Genomic DNA, 17,817 nt, shown 5'->3' with positions numbered 1-17,817 from the left:
CCTGGTCACTCAGGCCTTGGTCATTCGCCTGGAACAGCGCCCGGGCGCCACCAGTGGCCAGGGGGCTTGTGAACCGTGGTGTGCAGGCTCGTCGGCCCTGACCACAGTCCTCCGTGGTGCCCGCTCACTACATCCTGGTCTCTGACCGCAGCAGAACTCGGCTTTCCCCTGCCTCATCTAGAACGTGTCCGGGCCGCTCACCTCTGCTCGGTATTGAAGATGGCGAAGATGTGCTTGGTGGACATGAAGCCCTTCTCCACGTCCCGGATTTTGAGGTTGTCCAGGGGCAGCATGTATTTCTTCTCCTTCTCCTGAGGGTGAAAGGGAGAGGAGTGACCCTGGACCCAAACTACACACCCCGCAGGGACCACCTGATGCTTCCGCTAGATCAGTTTACCTCTGCCAACCCCAACCTCCCGGCCTCGATGCACCAGACACCCCAAGACCTGTGCACAGCTGGGGCCTCTACCAGAACTTCCCCACAGCTCATCCTCAGCCCCTTCAGGTCCACGTGGGCCCACCCTTAACGACTCACATCCCTGTGCTCTCCACAAAAACTTCCCTTGCCCCCTTCAGGTTCCTGTGCCCCCTCAATGGCTCCCCTCGCTCCCTTCAGGTCTGTGTGTCTACCCAATGGCTCCCCTTATCCCCTTCAGGTTCCTGTGCCCCCCCCCCAATGGCTCCCCTCACCAACATCAGGTCTGTGTGTGCCGCCAGTGGCTCCCTTTACCCTCTTGGGTCTGTGTGTCCTCACATACGGCTGTCCTTGCCTCCTTCGGGTCTGAGAGCCCTTCCCACACCGTGGCTCCTCTCGTCCCCTTCAGCTCTCCTCACCCCCTTCAGGTTCATGTGCATCCCCCCCCCCAGCTCCCCTCGCCCCCTTATTGTCCGTGTGTCTCCCCCCACAGTTCTCCTTGCCCCCTTCGGTCCGTGTGCCCCCATACACAGAATGACACTGGCAAGGCCTGCGAGGATTCCCCCAGCCCCACCCGTCTACATGACCGACTCAACAACATCTCAAGGTCAAGGACTCTTTAGTTTGGTGCTGACACACAATGCTCAAAATTGCTCAGCTCTGCCTATCTGCACCCAGAATCCAACCTCCCTCCTCTCCTTATTGGACACAGAGTTCCCTCAGTCACCTCAGAAGTGCCCCTTCCTGACAGCGGGGCACCTACTCTGTGCTGGGCCTGAGCCCCAGGTGCTGCTGGGCAGTGGGCTCAGAGGGCTGCCCTGACCAGGAGTGGGTGCCCATTGGCTCCAGAGCCTCACACCCACCAATGAGCTCCTCTTGTGTTCCTGGCTGGGGGACCCCCACGAGGTCCCCACGACACTGCAGCACCACGAGCTCAGAGGGCTCGAGGAGAAAAGCTTGGAGCCACCAACCTCGTGCCAGGTGGAGGTGGACATGGCGGGGAGGTGGAGCCCGTGTCCGCCCCAGTCAATGTTCACGCACCGCCAGGCCTTCCCTTCCTCCCTTGTGGCTCTGGGGCCACCTGGCAGGTCTGGGCAAGGAGGAAACAGCGCAGAGGGGCCGGGGGCCTTGGACACAAGGGGCTCCCATGCCCAGCCATTCAGGCTGTGTGGCCCTGACATGGTGGGAAGGCAATGAAGAAAGGCTTGAGGAAAGCAAGGCCCTGAGCCCCTGCATGGAAGTTTCTGGAAGCGCTGTCACTGCTCTGCTCTTGTGTTTTGAGGCAGGAAGCTACCAGATGGCTGTTGGGGGCCAAGTAACTGACTCACAGTCCGTTCTGGTCCCGAGCGAGACACCACATCTGGAAGTGTTTATATTACAATTCCGCCCGCAGCTCGGCTGACACTATCTTCCTGATGTAGTCTCTCTCTCTCTCTCTCTCTCACACACACACACACACTCTCTCTCTCTCTTACATACGAGTGCATGCTTCCCGCCCCCCGCCCCAAGAGTCCTCCCCTGCACACAGAGGCCGCGGACCCCAATGCTCCATCCCACCCATACCCAGCCACCTCCCACCCCCTCCCTAGGATTTCCTGAAAACCCTAACTTTCTCCAGATGCGGGCGGCCCCAGACACGCCACGTCAGAAGAGACGGCGCAGCCGGCGGGAGAGGAGCAGGGCCTAGTGCAACCACGGCCCTGGGTCTGGGGGGCCGGGGCCCCCAGGCAGAGAGCCGGCCCAGCCAGCCCAGTGTTCAGACTACCTGTTCAGGGGTTCTGAATGTGTACAGTAGTCTGCACATTGGTTAGGCTGGGCTCGGGCAAGCAGCGCCTCGGTAGGGCCCCTGCCACCCCCAAATTCTGACAACAAAGTCGACCCAGAGGTGAGTGTCATCACCCAGCACCCCACTTCCCACCAGGGTAGAGATTCCAAGGGATAGTGAAGACAAGGGTGGGGGAGTGGCCCCAGAGGGGCACAAGGGAGCTCTGGGGTGAGGGGGGCCATCCCAGCCGCCTTCATGCTGTACCCGCTGCCTCGCGTTTATTTTTTGAATAAAGACCTCCTGACGGCCTGCTCTCTCTGAGGCTTCTCTAAGGAGAGGGGTCCGACCCGGGTGGCGGCGGCATGTGTGACCCGGAGGCCCCTGCTGGGGACAGCAGCGTGGGCAGCGGGCTGGGCCTGGAGCCTGCTTTGTGTCTGGGCCACACACGTCCCCTTCCAAGGGGCTGCTGCTTCTCATTACCTCCTCCCCACACGCCCTGCCTCCTGTCTGGGCTGCCGGGCCTGACTGAGCCCCGAGGACGGACCCCAAGCCTCTCATCACCCCCAAGAAGCTCCTGAAAATGGGTCTGCAGTGCTAGTACCTCAACCCCCACCCTGGGCCCCCCATAATGCCCCCACCCCAGTTCCTCCTGACAGCTGACGTACCCCAGAGCAGTCTGGTTCCAGACTGCAGGGCAGAGAGAGGAGGTGTACGCAGGCGTCACCCTCACCACTCCATACCCGGCCATTTCCAGGAGTGGCTGTGGCCTGACCACAGCTGGTCCCAGCGTGCCGCCCATCCCGACTCTGGAAGGCCAGGGCGGGCCTCCCTGCACCACAGGGACCCCAGAATGTTCAGAAGAAGCAGTTCAGTCAGTCTCTCAGCAGCTCATCCGAAATAAGATGACCCCCCCCCCTCAGCCGCGGCCATACAGTGTGCCCCCATGTGAGGCCCAGGTCAGAGACACTCACCCACAGATGTTGGGGTACCTCTCAGGGCAGAGTCCACTCCACTCAGGGGCCCCAATCTACACACGTGAGGGCCAAGCACGAAACCTCCCTCTGTAAGTGCTTGTCACAGAACTCTTACCAGTCCCACTTAGTGGAGCCCAGGGCCTCCCCTGGGCTGCTGACATGGCCCCTGTCAGGACAGTGACAGGCCACAGCAGTGGGCCTGAACAGCAGCACGTGGCCCCGAGGGCCCCCAGCACAAGAGGTGCAGACACTCCTCTGATCACCAGGCTTTTCTTCCTGGTCACCTCTGGGTGGACCCCAGCCCCGACCACACGGTGAGCAGCTATCATGGACTTGCCTGCGTCACCCAGGATGCCGTCCGATCAACAAGAAAACGTGCAAAGTCTTTCCAAGGCGAACACTGCAGGGAAGCAACTCCCAGTGGTGGGGGCCGTTCTACCATGCAGCATTAGAGCGGGGGCGGGGGAGGGAAACTGAGGCCTGGAGAGGCAGGGGCCTGGCTGCAGAATCTGTTCCGGGCCTGGGCTCTCCAGCGGCAACGAGGCTCTTGGCGTGGCCGTGAAGGCTGAGACCATTCTCCAGCCCTTCAGGCTGCTGGTGGCTCCCTACATCAGCCCAACCTCCACGGGCCAGCGTGAGCTGGAACATGATGCAAAGTGCCTGGTCACTGTCACTGGCCTCCATGACCCTACTGGAGGCCTGAACACATGGGCACGGCGGTGCTCAAGGGACATTTCTGAAGCGAGCAGCCCGCGTAGGCAACGTGTGTGTGTGTGGGGGGGGCATGCACGCCCCTCATCCTGAATTGGAGGAGCTACCTCGCTAGTCACTCACCTCCTCGTCCTTGTACCAGGACAATGACTCGGCGGTCAGCACGAACCAGTACTCCTTGGAGCCGCCCTTCATCAGGCTGATGTTGTTGATGGTCAGCCAGCCTTTCCGGATCACCTGCAGGGGAGGAGGGGGCTCAGCGCAGGAGGGGTCCCGGCCACCCACACCCACCATCCAGTGCACACTGGTCTCCTGCAGCGAGTGAGGTGGGAAGCAGGGGACTGATGGGCAGAGACACTGCAGCCCCAAAACATTTCCTGCTGGGAAGTGGGGCTCCCAGAGCTAAGCCCTTAAACCCCTCAGATCACACGGCACCCTCCGCTCCAGGGGGCAGAGAAGCAGCCCCAACGGCAGTGTGCATCCAGAGGAGAGCCTGGCTGAGCCGGGGCCTGCTCACAGGGAGGGCGATCGTGGGGAGTCAGACGTGGTTTGGTGGGGTGTTTCTCAGGGACACTCTTAGGCCCTGTCCCTCAAGCCTGGTAGCTGCGGATAAGGTCTGAAAGAATCGCCCAAGCTACACAGCTCAACTTCCTCTCTGGGCCAAGCTCAGATGTGCTCAGTGGAACCAGCAGCTGCTCACCAGGCAGGCCTTGACTCCGCTGTCCATTCAGCTGACCTCGGCCAGTCACGGCACGAAGGTATATGGTGGAGGGGGGTCCTTACTAACTGAGGCATGCCCTGAGCCCTAGCTCCATTCTCAGAGCATCGGGATGGAGGGGTTCCTTGACTCACAGGGCTGGGGATAAAGGTATGCACTCTGACGCCCTCCCCAGGGGCCCTGGAGGGAACATGAGGGGTGGGGAAAACATCTCAATGGCTTCAACCTGGCAGCCACACTCATCTGACAGGATGGGGTTCACATGGCCAGAGCTGTCATCTGAGTGGGCAGGACTCAGGCCTATACTCACCTAAATTCATGTGGTTGGGGGCTGGACCCAGTGATAGGAGTCCCGGTGGCTGAGTGTGGACTGAGCCCCAGAAGGCCATGAAGGCTGAGGTGGCCACAGAGTGCCCCCTGGAAGTCCCTGCCCAGGCTGGGGACATGGCTGCCAGTGGTGGTGCCCCATGAAGGCTGAGAACCCAAGAGTACTCTCCTAGGGCACTGGACGCCGGGCATGGCTGTGGACTAAGTCCGCTGTGGACTCCTGGTGTCAGGGAGCAGGTTGTGATCACAACAGGGAACCGATGTCCACCGACCCTGCCTCAGTGGACAGGAACAGAGGCCATCAGCCCCAACAAGGCTAGGGCTTCTTCACTGGCATGGGGTGACGAGTCCAGTGTGCCCGGGACAGTGTTAGCTTTACCACAGAAAGACTCACGTCTTCCCCAAGCTAGGGGTGAAGTCTGGAAGCTCTGGGCAGAGCTGGGGCCACCACCTGCTCTGGGCTGGGTGCAGGGTACAGGGGCCAGGGCAAGAAGCCCCCCTCACCCCAGGCTGGGAGCTGTGGTCGCCATGTTCACAGTGGCTCCGGGTTGTCGTCCAGGGCCAAGTTCAGAATGGGTCTACACAAACTTCAGCTCAGCCTGACTGACCACAGGTGAGGGACAATGGGGGACAGGTCATCAGTGCTCCCCTCAAAGGAAAACCCATACACAGCAAGGGTTGCTGGCTTCTAAAGGGGCTGATGTGCCTGAGCCCTTTGGGGTGCCTGACCGTGCTGGGGGGCAGGTGGCTGCACTATCCACTCTTGCCAGGAACGGCACACCCCAATGTCAGGGCAGGACGTGATGGAAACTGAAGGCTGCCGGTCAGGCTTAGCAGAGCCCTGGGCGTCCTCTTGCTCAAGCCACCCCGAGAGCTGCTCACATGGGAGGCCAAGTGGGGTGAGGCATGACCCCCTGGTGGGCACTAGCTGAGGGTGGTGGACACAGGACCAAGCCTAGGAACAGGTAGAGGCCATTCAGCTTAGAGGGAGTGGGGCTGGGGCAAGGACTGCAGGCAGGGCCCATGCATCCAGGGGACACACGGCGCCGGCTGGGCAGGAGGGTGGGGCAGGAAGTGGCCCCCAGGAGGCTGGCTGGGCTCTCCTTGGAAGACTGTCTTGCTTTGGACGACCTGAGCAGGGGTGGAAACCACTCCTGGGAACCTTCAAAGCCATCACCGTAGCCCTGGAAGGGCCTGACTTGGCAGCCTCAGAACGGGGTAGGAACACAGCCGTGGGGACCACAGGAGAGAAGCTGTGTGCTGGGGCAGAGTGCCCCAAGGCTGACCGGCCAGCCTCAACCTCCCAGGGGCCCGGGCGGCCAGGCCCGCACACAGAACCAGCGTGGCTCCTGGCCAGGCCCCGAGACCACTGTGAGATCTAGTAAGAGGGCAGAGGTGGGGTCTTCCCATCACACCAGAGGCTGCTGGAGGAAGACGACTGGGGAAGCTGGTCCCCGAAGGGCTTGGCCCAGGCTGTGTCCTTTGAGGGGAGACAGGCTGACTGCCCAGAAGCAAGTACCCTGAAGTGTGCTCAGCCCCAGCGTGTGCAGCGTCATTCCTCACGGGCCACGTCACACCACACACCCTCCACGTCCCACTCCGGGCCTAGCAGAGGGCTCCGCACATGGGGAGGAGGTGTTACCTACAGCAGGGATGGCAAATACATCTCATCTGTGTGGCCACGCTGACTGACTGGTAGTAGCTGGCAGCAAGCACTGTGGTGGGAATTCTGGGCTCAGCAGAACTAGAGGCTGGGATCGTTTAGCGATGTATGCCATGGGCAAAGGTGGAGAGAAAGGGGGCAGCAGAACAGAACACCTTCACCAACTGGGCTGCCAGAGGCAGGAGGAGAGGAGCAGCACCCAGGAACGTGTGCCCTGATCCGTGAGTCGTGTCTGATGAGGGTGCAGTGAGGCCACGGGGTGGACAGTACTGTGCATACTGGGCCACCTCTGCCGCAGGATGAGGACCGGGGGCTTATCTGGGGAGGCCAGCCAGGATTGACTGCTGATGTCTACCACTTGCACATGGCTGGGCCACATGGGAAAGCGTGCTGGGTCAGTGAGCGCTGTCTGCCCGGGGCACAGGACAGAGGATCCCGCCTCCGGAGAAGCGTGCTCTAGGTCACTGAACAATGCCTGTCCTGGATACAGGGGAGGCGCCAGCGGTCCACAGGGCTTAAACGAATCTCCCGTGGGCTGGGACGAGGGCTGGGAGAGTGGCGTGTGAGTCCTGTATCTGCCATCAAGCCCTGCCTGACTGGGCACCTGCCGGGAACCAGCCAAGGTGTGGGGCCCGCAGGGCGGTGGTCAGGTTAGTGCCGGCGTAAGTCAGCGCCACGTCCAGGCCTGGCTGCGGGGTGCGGTCTGAGTTAGCTGGGTGTTTAGTTATTTGTTATTTCGAGGGGAGGGGGTCGGCAGGAGGTGGGCGGGGACTCCAGCACTACAGCATTCTCTAATGTTTGCTACCACGCTAAGTGGGTACTTACCAAGATCTCCCCCTTTGAAAACACAAGGTTAGGGGCGTGGGGAATTCAAGGAGGAGCAGGCCGAGGAAACAATATGTAAGGGACACGAGGGGACAGAGGAGGGGCGGGAGAAGCACAACAACAGAGGAGAAGAGCAGAGGGAAAAACAGCAAAAGAAAAAAAAAATTACATGCTATTAATTATATTCATGGTGTTAATATTTAATTAATTATCATCTCCTGAAACCAAAAAAGCAACGACATTATTACCTATGGCAAGCGCAAAATAAATTAAAAAATAAATTATATTAAATTAAAAAAAATCATGCAGTGGTTACATTTTTCTTTTTTCCAATGGGCCATATAATTGTGCAAGATAAAAAAAAAAGCAGAGTCCCCACCCTCCCCCGCCATGGAAAGGGGGAGATTGTTGCAGAGATTTTGTAAAGATGATGCATTTTCTTGAAGAGGGAGGGAGAATAAGAACCTGACTCTGGCCTTTAAAAAGTTGTTCCTAGCTCACAGGCCTCCTACTGGGGCAGGACACGGAGGTGGGAAACCTCTCCAGTGGGGTTCATTCAGATAGGGGCTTCGAGTCACCCCAGCCTCCTCTGATGAGAGGTAAGCTTGCTCCCGGCTGCGATCCACGCACGTGGGCTGGGCAACCCAGCGAGCTGGCAAACACCTTAGGTCACACTGCCCCTCCATTGAGAGAGTCTAGCCTGGACCCTGGATGTCACCCAGGGCCTCCGGAGGGCACTGGAGCTGCCCCCAAGGCCCCGCCAGAGCCGATTCCAGAGGTGGAGAGAGTGTGGGACCACCTGGAACTACAGAGTCGGCTTCGGGAGGGGCTTCCTGGGTGTCCCCAGCACCTCCCGCCCCGCCCCAGCGTGGAGAGGCGGCTGTAGGGTGGGCTACCTGGTTGGGGATGGCTCTCTTCTTGTTCAGCTGCGTGTTCCTCTGCTGGGCGCTGGAACCAAAGCAGAGAGATGGCTCATGTGAACAAACCCAGGAGGGCAAGAGGCGACTTCATGGCCTAGGGGGAGGTGGCTTTCTCCTGCATAGACCACCTGATGAGCTAGCTACAGGCAGAGGCTAAGAGGAGCCCCCAGTACACAGAGGGCTGCCAGAGGGAAGGTTGGGGGTGGGGGGTGTCTCAGAAACGCTAAGTTAGAAAATATTATCTGGTTAAGCTGAGGCTCTGTGGCCTCAGTCTTAACTACTCCAAGAAGCACCGGCCAAATCCAGAAGCCACAGAAGCCTTAGGTTGAGAAGGAAGCTGGACTCCCAGGTGGCTCGAAAGCAGCCGGGGAACCTGACCAAAGCGAGCTGGCGGGGCACAGAGGCTTCCTGCTGCCATCTCCGCCCACCCCGACCCAGTCCAAGGCTGAGGCAGCTGTGACCACTGGACTGTGGAGTCACGACTCCCCAATTAGGGGCCATCAGCTCAAGGTGACAGTCATAAAAATACGACCCAACCTGGACAGCTCCAGACCAAAAGCAGAGGACGGTCAAGATCAACAGGACATGCTTCCACAAGGTCCTGGCCTTGTCTAAGTCAGTCTCCTTTTCACCGCCATGTATTTCTCTGCTGGTAGACTGCATTTTACATGGGAACACCCACTCAATTCCCTTACAGGTTCTAAGGTGTTTTTCGGTGCTTGCTGGTAGGCAGTCTTATCTCGCACAAACTCTGTCTCTCTCTTGTTACTCAGGCCTCTTCTTTTCTTATCATATTGCTTTGGCTAAAACTTAAACTGGGTGAAACAGCCGATCATTTCCCTCATGTACTGACCACCTCTGGTGTTTCACCTTCACCTTCACACTGGCTGCTGGTTTTAGGGAGAGGAGCACACAGGCACATGTACACGTGTTAGGATAGGTTCCTCACCCTAGATTACTAAAGATTTGAACATAAGAGTAGATGTGAACTTTGTCCAAGGGTTTTCTTCATAGACAGGCTTTTTCTCTGGGCCCAACCGTATCCACAATGTTTACAGGGCAGCAAGAAGCTCAAAAAATAAAGCAGAGGAAGAGTTTGATCCCCAGTGAGTGAAGGAAGCAAACAGACCTCAGCTGGCAGCCACAGCAAAGGCCCAGCGCTACTTTCTCAAATCCTGCTGTCCTCATTCTTGCCAGCTCCCACAAACGGCAGCCTGAGGACAGTCTCTCTCTCTCTCCCACCTGGGCTCAACAATCAAATTCCACTGCTCCAGGGAGGGACAAGGGTGCTCTGGTGGCTCAGTGGTAAGGAGCTGCACTGCTAACCCAGAAGCACACGGTTCGAACCCATCAGCTGCTCCGTGGGAGAAAGATGGGCAATCATTTCCCATGGAATTAACTGCCTCTGCCATTAGCAGCCGCCTCTCTCCCCTCCACCCCACCACCTCGGTCAGCAGTGACCCCCACGTGGCTCCTGCTTCCCCTTTCCTTCCTTCCTTCTCCCAAGACTCGCCCACCTGTCACCTGGCTTTTGCCACGTGGCGTGAATGACACTCCTTGGTAAAGTCTTCCCTGGTCACGTCCTTTGCCCCCCTCTCCCACAGCCCTTCAGCGGCCCTTCATTCCAGTTCTCATCCTCCTGACAATCTGCTCAGCAAGTCCGGCTCCCCTGGCCTTCTGGAGAGGCCACACCTGGCTTAGCCACTACCCAGTACTACAGTCTCACACTATAGCTGTCTCGATACCTAACCAGTAGGCCTTGTGGCTGGGCTGGACATAGGCGGGCACCCCACACCCAGCCCGAGCGTCCCCACCCACACACCAGGAGGAAGGCACACAGCAGGCAATACCCACCCGGTCACCAGCTGCTCAGTATAGTAACAGCTGGGGTAATTGGGAAGGCCCAGGAGTCCAGAGGAAAGAGTGGAGTGGTCAAAGGAAAAACAGGAGAGATTGTGAGAAGGAACTGTGGATGAAGTGTGAGAAGCAGAGACATTAAGGTGAGGAAAACAGCAGCAAACCAAGAGGGGACCAGTGTGTCCAGGCTGCAGGTTCTGACTACTTGCCTGAGGCGGCTGGAGTCCAGCCAGGGCCCGGGACTATCTGGATTTGGGAGAAGCTTTGATCACACCCACTGGCCACCTGTCTGCTTGTTCATTCACTCCATTCACCTACTACACGTCGGCCACGGTGAGCACATCAACACGTGTTCCAGAGTGCCTCAGCCCAGCACTGGGCTCCACAGGCCTCTCCTCACGGAGGACACAGGGCGCCTCACCCACCACTCGCCACAGTGCATCTTAACTGCCCTGCGCACACAGGCCTGGACAGGGGACTTTTCTCTGAGGGCAGGAGGTGGCCCTGTCATCAAGTACCCGAGGAGGGGGTAGTGAGGGTTCTGTTGTGCTACCTCCTCAAGGCCTCTTGGCTCTCACCTCATCAGTACCCGACACCCACTGACGGCCTCATCTCCTGCCTGGCCCTCGTCATGGCACAGAGGGCGTGCCAACAGTATTTGCCAAATGTATCAAGAAGCTACTGACAGGCTCGCCTCCTGTCAGCCTCAGGTGGGGAGGGAGCTGTCAGAGCCTCTACAATGATCCACATGACCCCCAGGCATAGTGAAGGACCAACTGGCTGGGGGACCCCGGAATCCACCAGCATGGACATCTCCATGTGGGCCTCACACTGGTTCAACGGAAGGTTCTGGTTTGACCCTGAGAGGCCTGAGCCTCTGAGAGGCCTGCGCAGAGGCCACTGAGGAGAGGCCGTGTCTCAGGCCATGGACGCTGAGGGGGTCTCACAGAAAAGAACAAACACTGCTGACCACACACTTCCCAACCCCCTTCACTCCAGCACCATCTCTTCACCTGGCCACTAGGACGCCCTACAGAAGGCGCTCGGGGGACATCGGGAACTCGAAGAGCCGGGAAAACTTCCTGGTCCTGAGCCAGCAGTGGAACGCTCAAATGACACCACTGCGCTTCAGCCCAGGACCTAGCCCGGGAGGGAACCCAGCACGACCACCTCCCCCAGGGCCCTGGAAGGCACCGTGCCACCCCTCCAGCTGCTGCGTGAGAAGTACATACTTGGCAAATCCGATGAAGTCCTCGTGGTTCGTGTTGATGTAAGACTGTTCAATGTCGATCAGGAGAAGAACCTGGGGGAAGGGAGGAGTCCAGGCCTGAACACTCCCCAACCTGCCAGCAGAGGGCGCACAGAGCCCATGCTGCTTCCCAGGCAGGAGCCCAGCTGACCTTCCACCACACCCCTTCTGGGAGACCTACAAGGTGACGTGGGCATGGGTGCTTCAGATCTCGGTGCCCCCCGACTAGTAAGACTGAGGCAACAGAGCAGAGCAAGGCAGGGGATGGCCACCTGGCCGGAGTCATGGCCCAGAGCTGTGGAAAAGGGCCACAAGAGGCCCTGCCTCAAAGGGTTACGGAACGGGAGGGAGCCTCCAGGCGAATGCTGGACACACTGCATGTGAAGGTGATGTTGATTCGTGGAGTCAGAAGTGACTCATAGTTGACCACCCGGGGGTGGGGGTGGGGTGGGGGGCGGTTTCAGAGGGAGTAAACTGCACGGGAGGAGACCGCCCATCTTTCTACCACTGATTCGAGTCACATGCCTTTGGGCTGGCAGTGCAACTCCTTAACACTAAGAGCCATTAGATATATCATCATATTGCAAGTGACATACTAAAAATGCGAACACCATGGAGATTCTGGAGGGTTCCAATTCGATCTGGTCAAGTAAAGACACTGTGTGCACGCGCACACACCCCTCCCCACCAGTGTCCCACACACACACACACACACACACACACACACACACTCATTAACACAAAAATCCAGACTACCAGTTAGGTGTGCCTGATCCAGCCCATGGTCTCTGCAATTCCTTGCTATGCATCAGAGAGCTGGACAGTTACTAAGGATGACAGAAGAAGATTCGATGCCTTCAAGTTACAGTGCTGGAGAAGAGTCCTGAACATACCACGGACCGCCAAGAAGACAAACAGGTCTGTCTTGGAGAGAGTGAAACCAAATTTCTCGTTGGAGGCTAGGATTCTGAAGCTCCGTTTCACATACTTTGGGCACGTGGCCAGGAGGGAACAACCCTTGGAGAAGGACATCATGCTTGGAAGGGTGGAGGGACAGTGCAGGAGAGGAAGACCCCAGATGAGATGGGCTGATACAGTAACTGGGGCAATGAGAGTTGGTGTGTCAGGATGAGTGAGACTGGCTCAGGACAAGGCAGGCTTCAGATCTACTGTACAAAGAGCCACTATGAGTCGCTGGTGACTTGATAGCACGTAACAATAACAACAGTTAGTATCTCAGACAGGAACAGCTGTCAAACAACAGACGACTGCTAAACGCCCCTCCTTCTGCCATTCCCTTGGGACGACACCAGCCGCTGTGTTCAATGGCCCTCATGCCTTGATGGGTTGGTTCCAGTTAGGAATGGGCCAGGCAGCCTGGGAGGAGGAACTCAGGTGCGCTGTGCTGTGCACCCACTGGCCCTGGGCCAGTCTGTCTCTCTGTGGCTCAGTGTCCCCAGGAAGAACAAATGGTCAGAGCATTTGGCTCTCCAAGTGTTTCTGGGAAAATGCCAGGAGCTCGGCCCGGGGGACCCAGGGCACTGGATTGTTGGTAAAGACCTGGGGTCAGGCCTGGCCAGGCTGACAGGGAAGTCCCCGGAGCTGGGGTGCATTTGGAAGGGCAGTATCATGCTTTGGGGAAAAAACAAAACAAAGCGAACAAAAACCAAACTGGAGCCTCTCAAGTTTTCCAAACAACTTCCAGGCTCCCCACGTGAGGAGGGAAAGGCATGCGCTGACAACTCCTCGAAGGGAGCGAATGGCCAAATGTAGACTGTGGCACCGACGGCAAGCGATAGGGGCCATTATCGGCAAAGAGATGGAGCCACTAAAAAAAGTGCAGACTCACTTCATTTGGGTTCTGGTTTGAACAAACAACTGCAAACAAATGACAGAGAACCACTGAGAGGACACGACGTAGGGACCAGGTGCTGCTGGGTGACGTGAAGACTGCGAGCAAGAAAATGACTCCTGTGCGGTGAGCAGCGGTGACTCAAACATTGCAGAGAAGCAGAAGCACGTCTGGAGTTGGTTCCACATCCACCAGGCAGGTAAAGGTAAGAGAGAAGAGGACTGACAGGCGGGACCCAAAACGAGACGGTCCCCAAACCGGGAAGGGTCACAGGAGTGCGCTGGTCGACTCTAGCTTTGTCTTCCCAAGAAAATGAAGAAACAAAAGAGCACCCCCAAACGTCCTCTGAGGAGGACCTGAAATGCTTCCTGGAGATAAAAAACTACAGCCTTAAATATAGATTACATCTCAACATCAAGAACACAAGTCCTCACCACTGGTCCGAGAGGCAACACGATAGATGGAGACAAGATTAAAACTGGCAACGATGTCATCTTCTTGGATCTACAATCAACACTCTTGACACGAGCCATCAAAAACTCAAAAGACATGTTGCAATGGCAAAGTCTGTTCTCAGGGAGCATGATGCAATCACGGCAGGCAGGGTCTGAAAAATCACTGCTAGGAATCTCAGAACTGGACAATGACTAAGGATGACTGGAGAAGAATCGAGGCCTTCGAGCTGCGGTGTTGCAGAATAACCCACGGACTGCCTGAGAGATGACGCAGCCAGCATGCTCCTTGGAGGCCAAGGTGGGCAAACTCCACCTCACAGGCTCTGGGCATGTTGTAAAGGAGAGGCTGTTTCTTGCAGAGAGACATCATTCTCGGAAAGGTGGAGGGTCAGCCAAAGAGAGGAAGACCCTCGATGAGATGGACAGACACAGTGACTGCAGCAATGGGCTCAAGTGTGTCAGGGAGGACAAGGACAGTGCAGGACAGACAGGGGTCAGAGCTGTTGTCTGTAGGGTAGCAATGAATTGCACTCGATTTGACGGCACCTAAGTCCTCCAGCAGTGAATGCGTGACCATCTGGACCAATGAGAACAACTCAGAAGTCCACACTGCACACCCTCCCCGCAGCGCTGATGAACCAGACACAGGCTGAGAGACGTCAAGTCGGACTGTGCGCGGATCCATCTCCAATTCTGCTGGGAGCCACCCAGCCTTTTCTAACCGAAAAGGTCACATGACTTTCTGGAAAAGGCAAAACTCTGTGGATGGAGGCCAAAGCCAGGGCTGAGACTCTAAGGAGATGGATCTGCTTTGTCCTGAACATCTCAACAGGCATTCATTCATCACCTCAGAGCTACACAGTAATAAAGGACAACCTCCCCCGAGGAAAATCACACACGAACAAACCAAGAGATGGAAAAGCCATACCTGGTCCTTGGTTTTCCCTTCACGTTCCCGGATGTGCGTGGTGACGATTCGCTCCGTTTCCTCTCGTAACCGGGGGTAGGAGTTGAGCTGGGGAGAGAAGCAGAGTGGTCGCATGGGCGAGGGCGAGGCCTCACACCCAGGAGGAAATGCATCAAAAATCCAAGGGAGGGGAAGTGTGAGAGAGAAATGGGGAGGCCCTCCGAGACTCCAGGCCACTCCTGTCACCCCAGCTACTTCAGTGGGGGACAAAACTGGGGCCTGGGGTGCCGATGGGTCTGGGCAGGGGGTGAAAGAGGGTGCCGTGCAAGAGCGGAAGGGCTTTCCCAGTCAGTAAGTCAGAAGACAGGGGCAGAGAGAGCAGGCGGCATCCACGTCCAGCCCAGCCCGGGTGACGGGGACCCTGAGGGTGCGTTAAGGCCTGGGTGGATGGGGTGCGTGCATGAGTGCACAACACCTCCTTACAGATGGTGTGGTGACACCTGGGCCAGGGCCATCTACCTCGGCGGGACCCCACTGAAGACAACACCTTCTCGACACTCCACCTCCAGAGCCACGCCTCCTGGGCCCACAAGGCCGGGCAGTGTCGGAGCCAGAGCGGCGGTCACAGTGACTGTCAGGTTACAGTCAAAGGCAGGACAACCAAGCAGATGGATAAAGGCTCAGGGACCACCGTCCAAGTGTCCCTGACCACACCTCGCAGGCTGGCACACGGGTGACAAGGCCCACTGTGGTGGCAATGGGTGGAAGGAAGCCCATCGTCTTGTGCACGCACTGACTGGCCCTGGGTTGCAGGGTGGGCTGGGGTCTCTGCCGGTTAAGTCAACATGGGGCATGGGGCAGCACTGAAGACCTGCAACCCCACTGGGAGCTACGAAGGCAAAGGTGGAATGTGGGTTCAATGAAACACCCTCGAATTGGATCTGCCAATGTGAGGCCGTGAGGCCGCTAGGGTCACAGGAGGGGGGCTCCGGCCGAGGCAGAACTCCCCGGACGCCCAGGCTGAGGCCGGCAATGGGAGGGAGAAGACGGAAGGCGAAGGCATGAGTGCTAACAATGAAACCTGTTACCTTCTCAGCACACTTTTTAATGACCGTGGCCAGTTCTGAGACCACGAGGTCAACACACTTCAGGGCCGGCTCTTTGAGCTTTACAAGCTGTTTTTTCACAATGGCTTCAAAGGCCATGTCAGGGGTGAAGAGCCCCGTCCTGGGTCATGCGGAGGGAGGGACGAGGTAGAAGGACACCCAAGGACAGTGCAGGCCACACACACACACACACACACACACACACACACGGGACGGGACACAGAGAGAGAGAGAGAGAGAGAGAGAGAAGAAACGAGAGTCAGCTGATTAGTAACGTGCGCGGGGAGCCTCTGTGCCCGTATCTGCCCCAGAAGCTGCTTCTGATCAGAGAGGCCTCCTGGGTGGGGGCTGGCTCAGGTGGGGGCTGGCTCAGGTGGGGGCTGGCTCAGGTGGGGGCTGGCTCAGGTGGGGGCTGGCTCAGGTGGGAGCTGGCTCAGGCGGGGCTTAGCTGTGAAGGTACCGCTGCTCCTCCTCATCCCAGACACAGCCAAGTGCTGGACAGAAGCCGTGTTTTCAAATTTGTCATCAGCTCCAATACAAATGAGGTTTTATGCTCTCCCTCCCTTTTCCAATCGAAGGTTAAGAAGCAAACATGGCTTTTCCAGACTGATAACAGGGGAGTTTGAGCCCAGAGCCCCTGCCTGGGAGTGCCAACCCACAGCTCTGCTGGCCACGGGTGGGCGCACAGCACAAACCGCCCACCGGAAAGCATTTCAGCGGCATGGCCAAAGCGTGCTGCCCTGGGAAACAGGCCCCTCGTGGGGGCATAAGGGCATCTGGCTGGTGGAGGTGGCTGCCCGGGACCACAGGCACAGGAGGCTCGTGACCGAGTGGCTGTGAGGGCTGGGTGAGACACCTGTGGCCGGTTACAAGCCAACCTGGTTTTGGGGTGCCAGCGATGCCGGCGTCACCGCGCTGTTGGCATGCAGGGCTTCCTCAGCCCCAAGGACACAGGAGCAGTGCCCAGCCCCAGGGGAGGTCGAAAGCGCAGGCATTCTGTCAAGGAGGGGTGACCATTGGAGAGGCCTGGAGAGCTGGACCTCCAGCAGCTGACGTGGGCACCCTCTCTGCTTCCCAGAAGGCAGCAAAGCAACAACAGCTCAGATGAAACCCCCAATTCTATCAGTCACATGCTAGGCTTGGTATCAGGGTCCCAGGGAGGCCTGTCCATCAGACTTTTCAGTCTGGGGGCTCAGCACCAGGTGGTTGGGCCCAGGCTGAAATGCTCCCGCCCGAGCCTCTGGGTCGAGGCTACCATCTGGGAAGCCGAGGCGACGTGGGGCACAGGTGCCAGCTGGGGGGAGGCCGCTGCAGCGTGGGGAGCCTGATACCAAACCCCCGTGCCCGTCTCCAGGCCAGGAATCACCCTGTGGAGGGTCCAATACCTTACTGGTACACTGCCTAACTGTATTGATTAGCTCCTGGATAACCAGGTCGACACATTTCAGACAGGGCTCTTTCAGCTTCACGACCTGCTTTTTCACAATGGCCTCAAATGCCAAGTCCGGGGTGAAGAGCCCAGTCCTATAACAGCCGAGCCCGGGCAGGGAGACGAGTCAGAGAGAAACAGAACAGGGTCAGCATCCCACAGCATGGGCTGGGCCCAAGGGAGGTTGTCGTCTGTGTCCGCTGCCTAGAAACCCCTAGGGGACCCCAGGGCCCTACACAGTTGGAGAGAGGGGATTCCCTTCGCTGGATGGCAGATGGAGACCCAGCAGGGGAACCCAAGACGGGGGCTGACACTCAGTTCTGGTTAAGTGCAGTTCTGCTATGCGCCCTGCCCTCCCCAGGCCAAGTCTGCATAGCTTTTCTCTACCATGGTGACCAGGGTTTATGCCGAGCACTGGGGAGGAACCCAGGCACACTGAACCCGAGGCCAAAGGCCAGCTCAGGGACTGTAGCTCACACAGGGACTCAAACGCCCCACCCTGGAGGTACACAAGAGGGCCTCACAGCTACTGCAAGCTACTCAAGGACCCCCTCATGGTCTCAAAATCGAGGTGCCCAGAGATTAGAGGGCCTGACTGGCTGGAGGGTTGACCCTGCAGAGCTGAAGACAAGATGGTGACTCTC

General features: G+C 58.0%; 1 protein-coding gene across 7 annotated transcripts in view; it reads right to left on the bottom strand.

Moving 5' to 3' along the window:
* The window catches only part of DNM2 (dynamin 2), a 111,767-nt gene that overhangs the window by 10,985 nt on the left and 82,965 nt on the right, over positions 1-17,817 (bottom strand). For 2 of the 7 annotated variants that reach the window (XM_006898774.1, XM_006898776.1), the window contains exons 10-16: positions 17,130-17,268; positions 14,660-14,746; positions 11,408-11,478; positions 8,295-8,346; positions 7,399-7,410; positions 3,989-4,102; positions 202-311 (exon numbers count right to left, since the gene is read on the bottom strand). In XM_006898774.1, the coding sequence (XP_006898836.1) occupies positions 202-311; positions 3,989-4,102; positions 7,399-7,410; positions 8,295-8,346; positions 11,408-11,478; positions 14,660-14,746; positions 17,130-17,268 (585 nt within the window). Of the gene's footprint in view, positions 1-201; positions 312-3,988; positions 4,103-7,398; positions 7,411-8,294; positions 8,347-11,407; positions 11,479-14,659; positions 14,747-15,726; positions 15,866-17,129; positions 17,269-17,817 lie in introns of all 7 variants that reach the window. The other 5 variants (XM_006898775.1, XM_006898777.1, XM_006898778.1 and 2 more) reach the window with 3 other exon arrangements.

The sequence above is a fragment of the Elephantulus edwardii genome, unplaced genomic scaffold (assembly GCF_000299155.1).
Source record: "Elephantulus edwardii isolate Elephantulus edwardi_28Jun2011 unplaced genomic scaffold, EleEdw1.0 scaffold00237, whole genome shotgun sequence".
In the NCBI taxonomy this organism is placed as follows: domain Eukaryota; kingdom Metazoa; phylum Chordata; class Mammalia; order Macroscelidea; family Macroscelididae; genus Elephantulus; species Elephantulus edwardii.
Note: the sequence above shows the minus strand (reverse complement) of the source record. Positions and strands in the feature narration are given on the sequence as shown.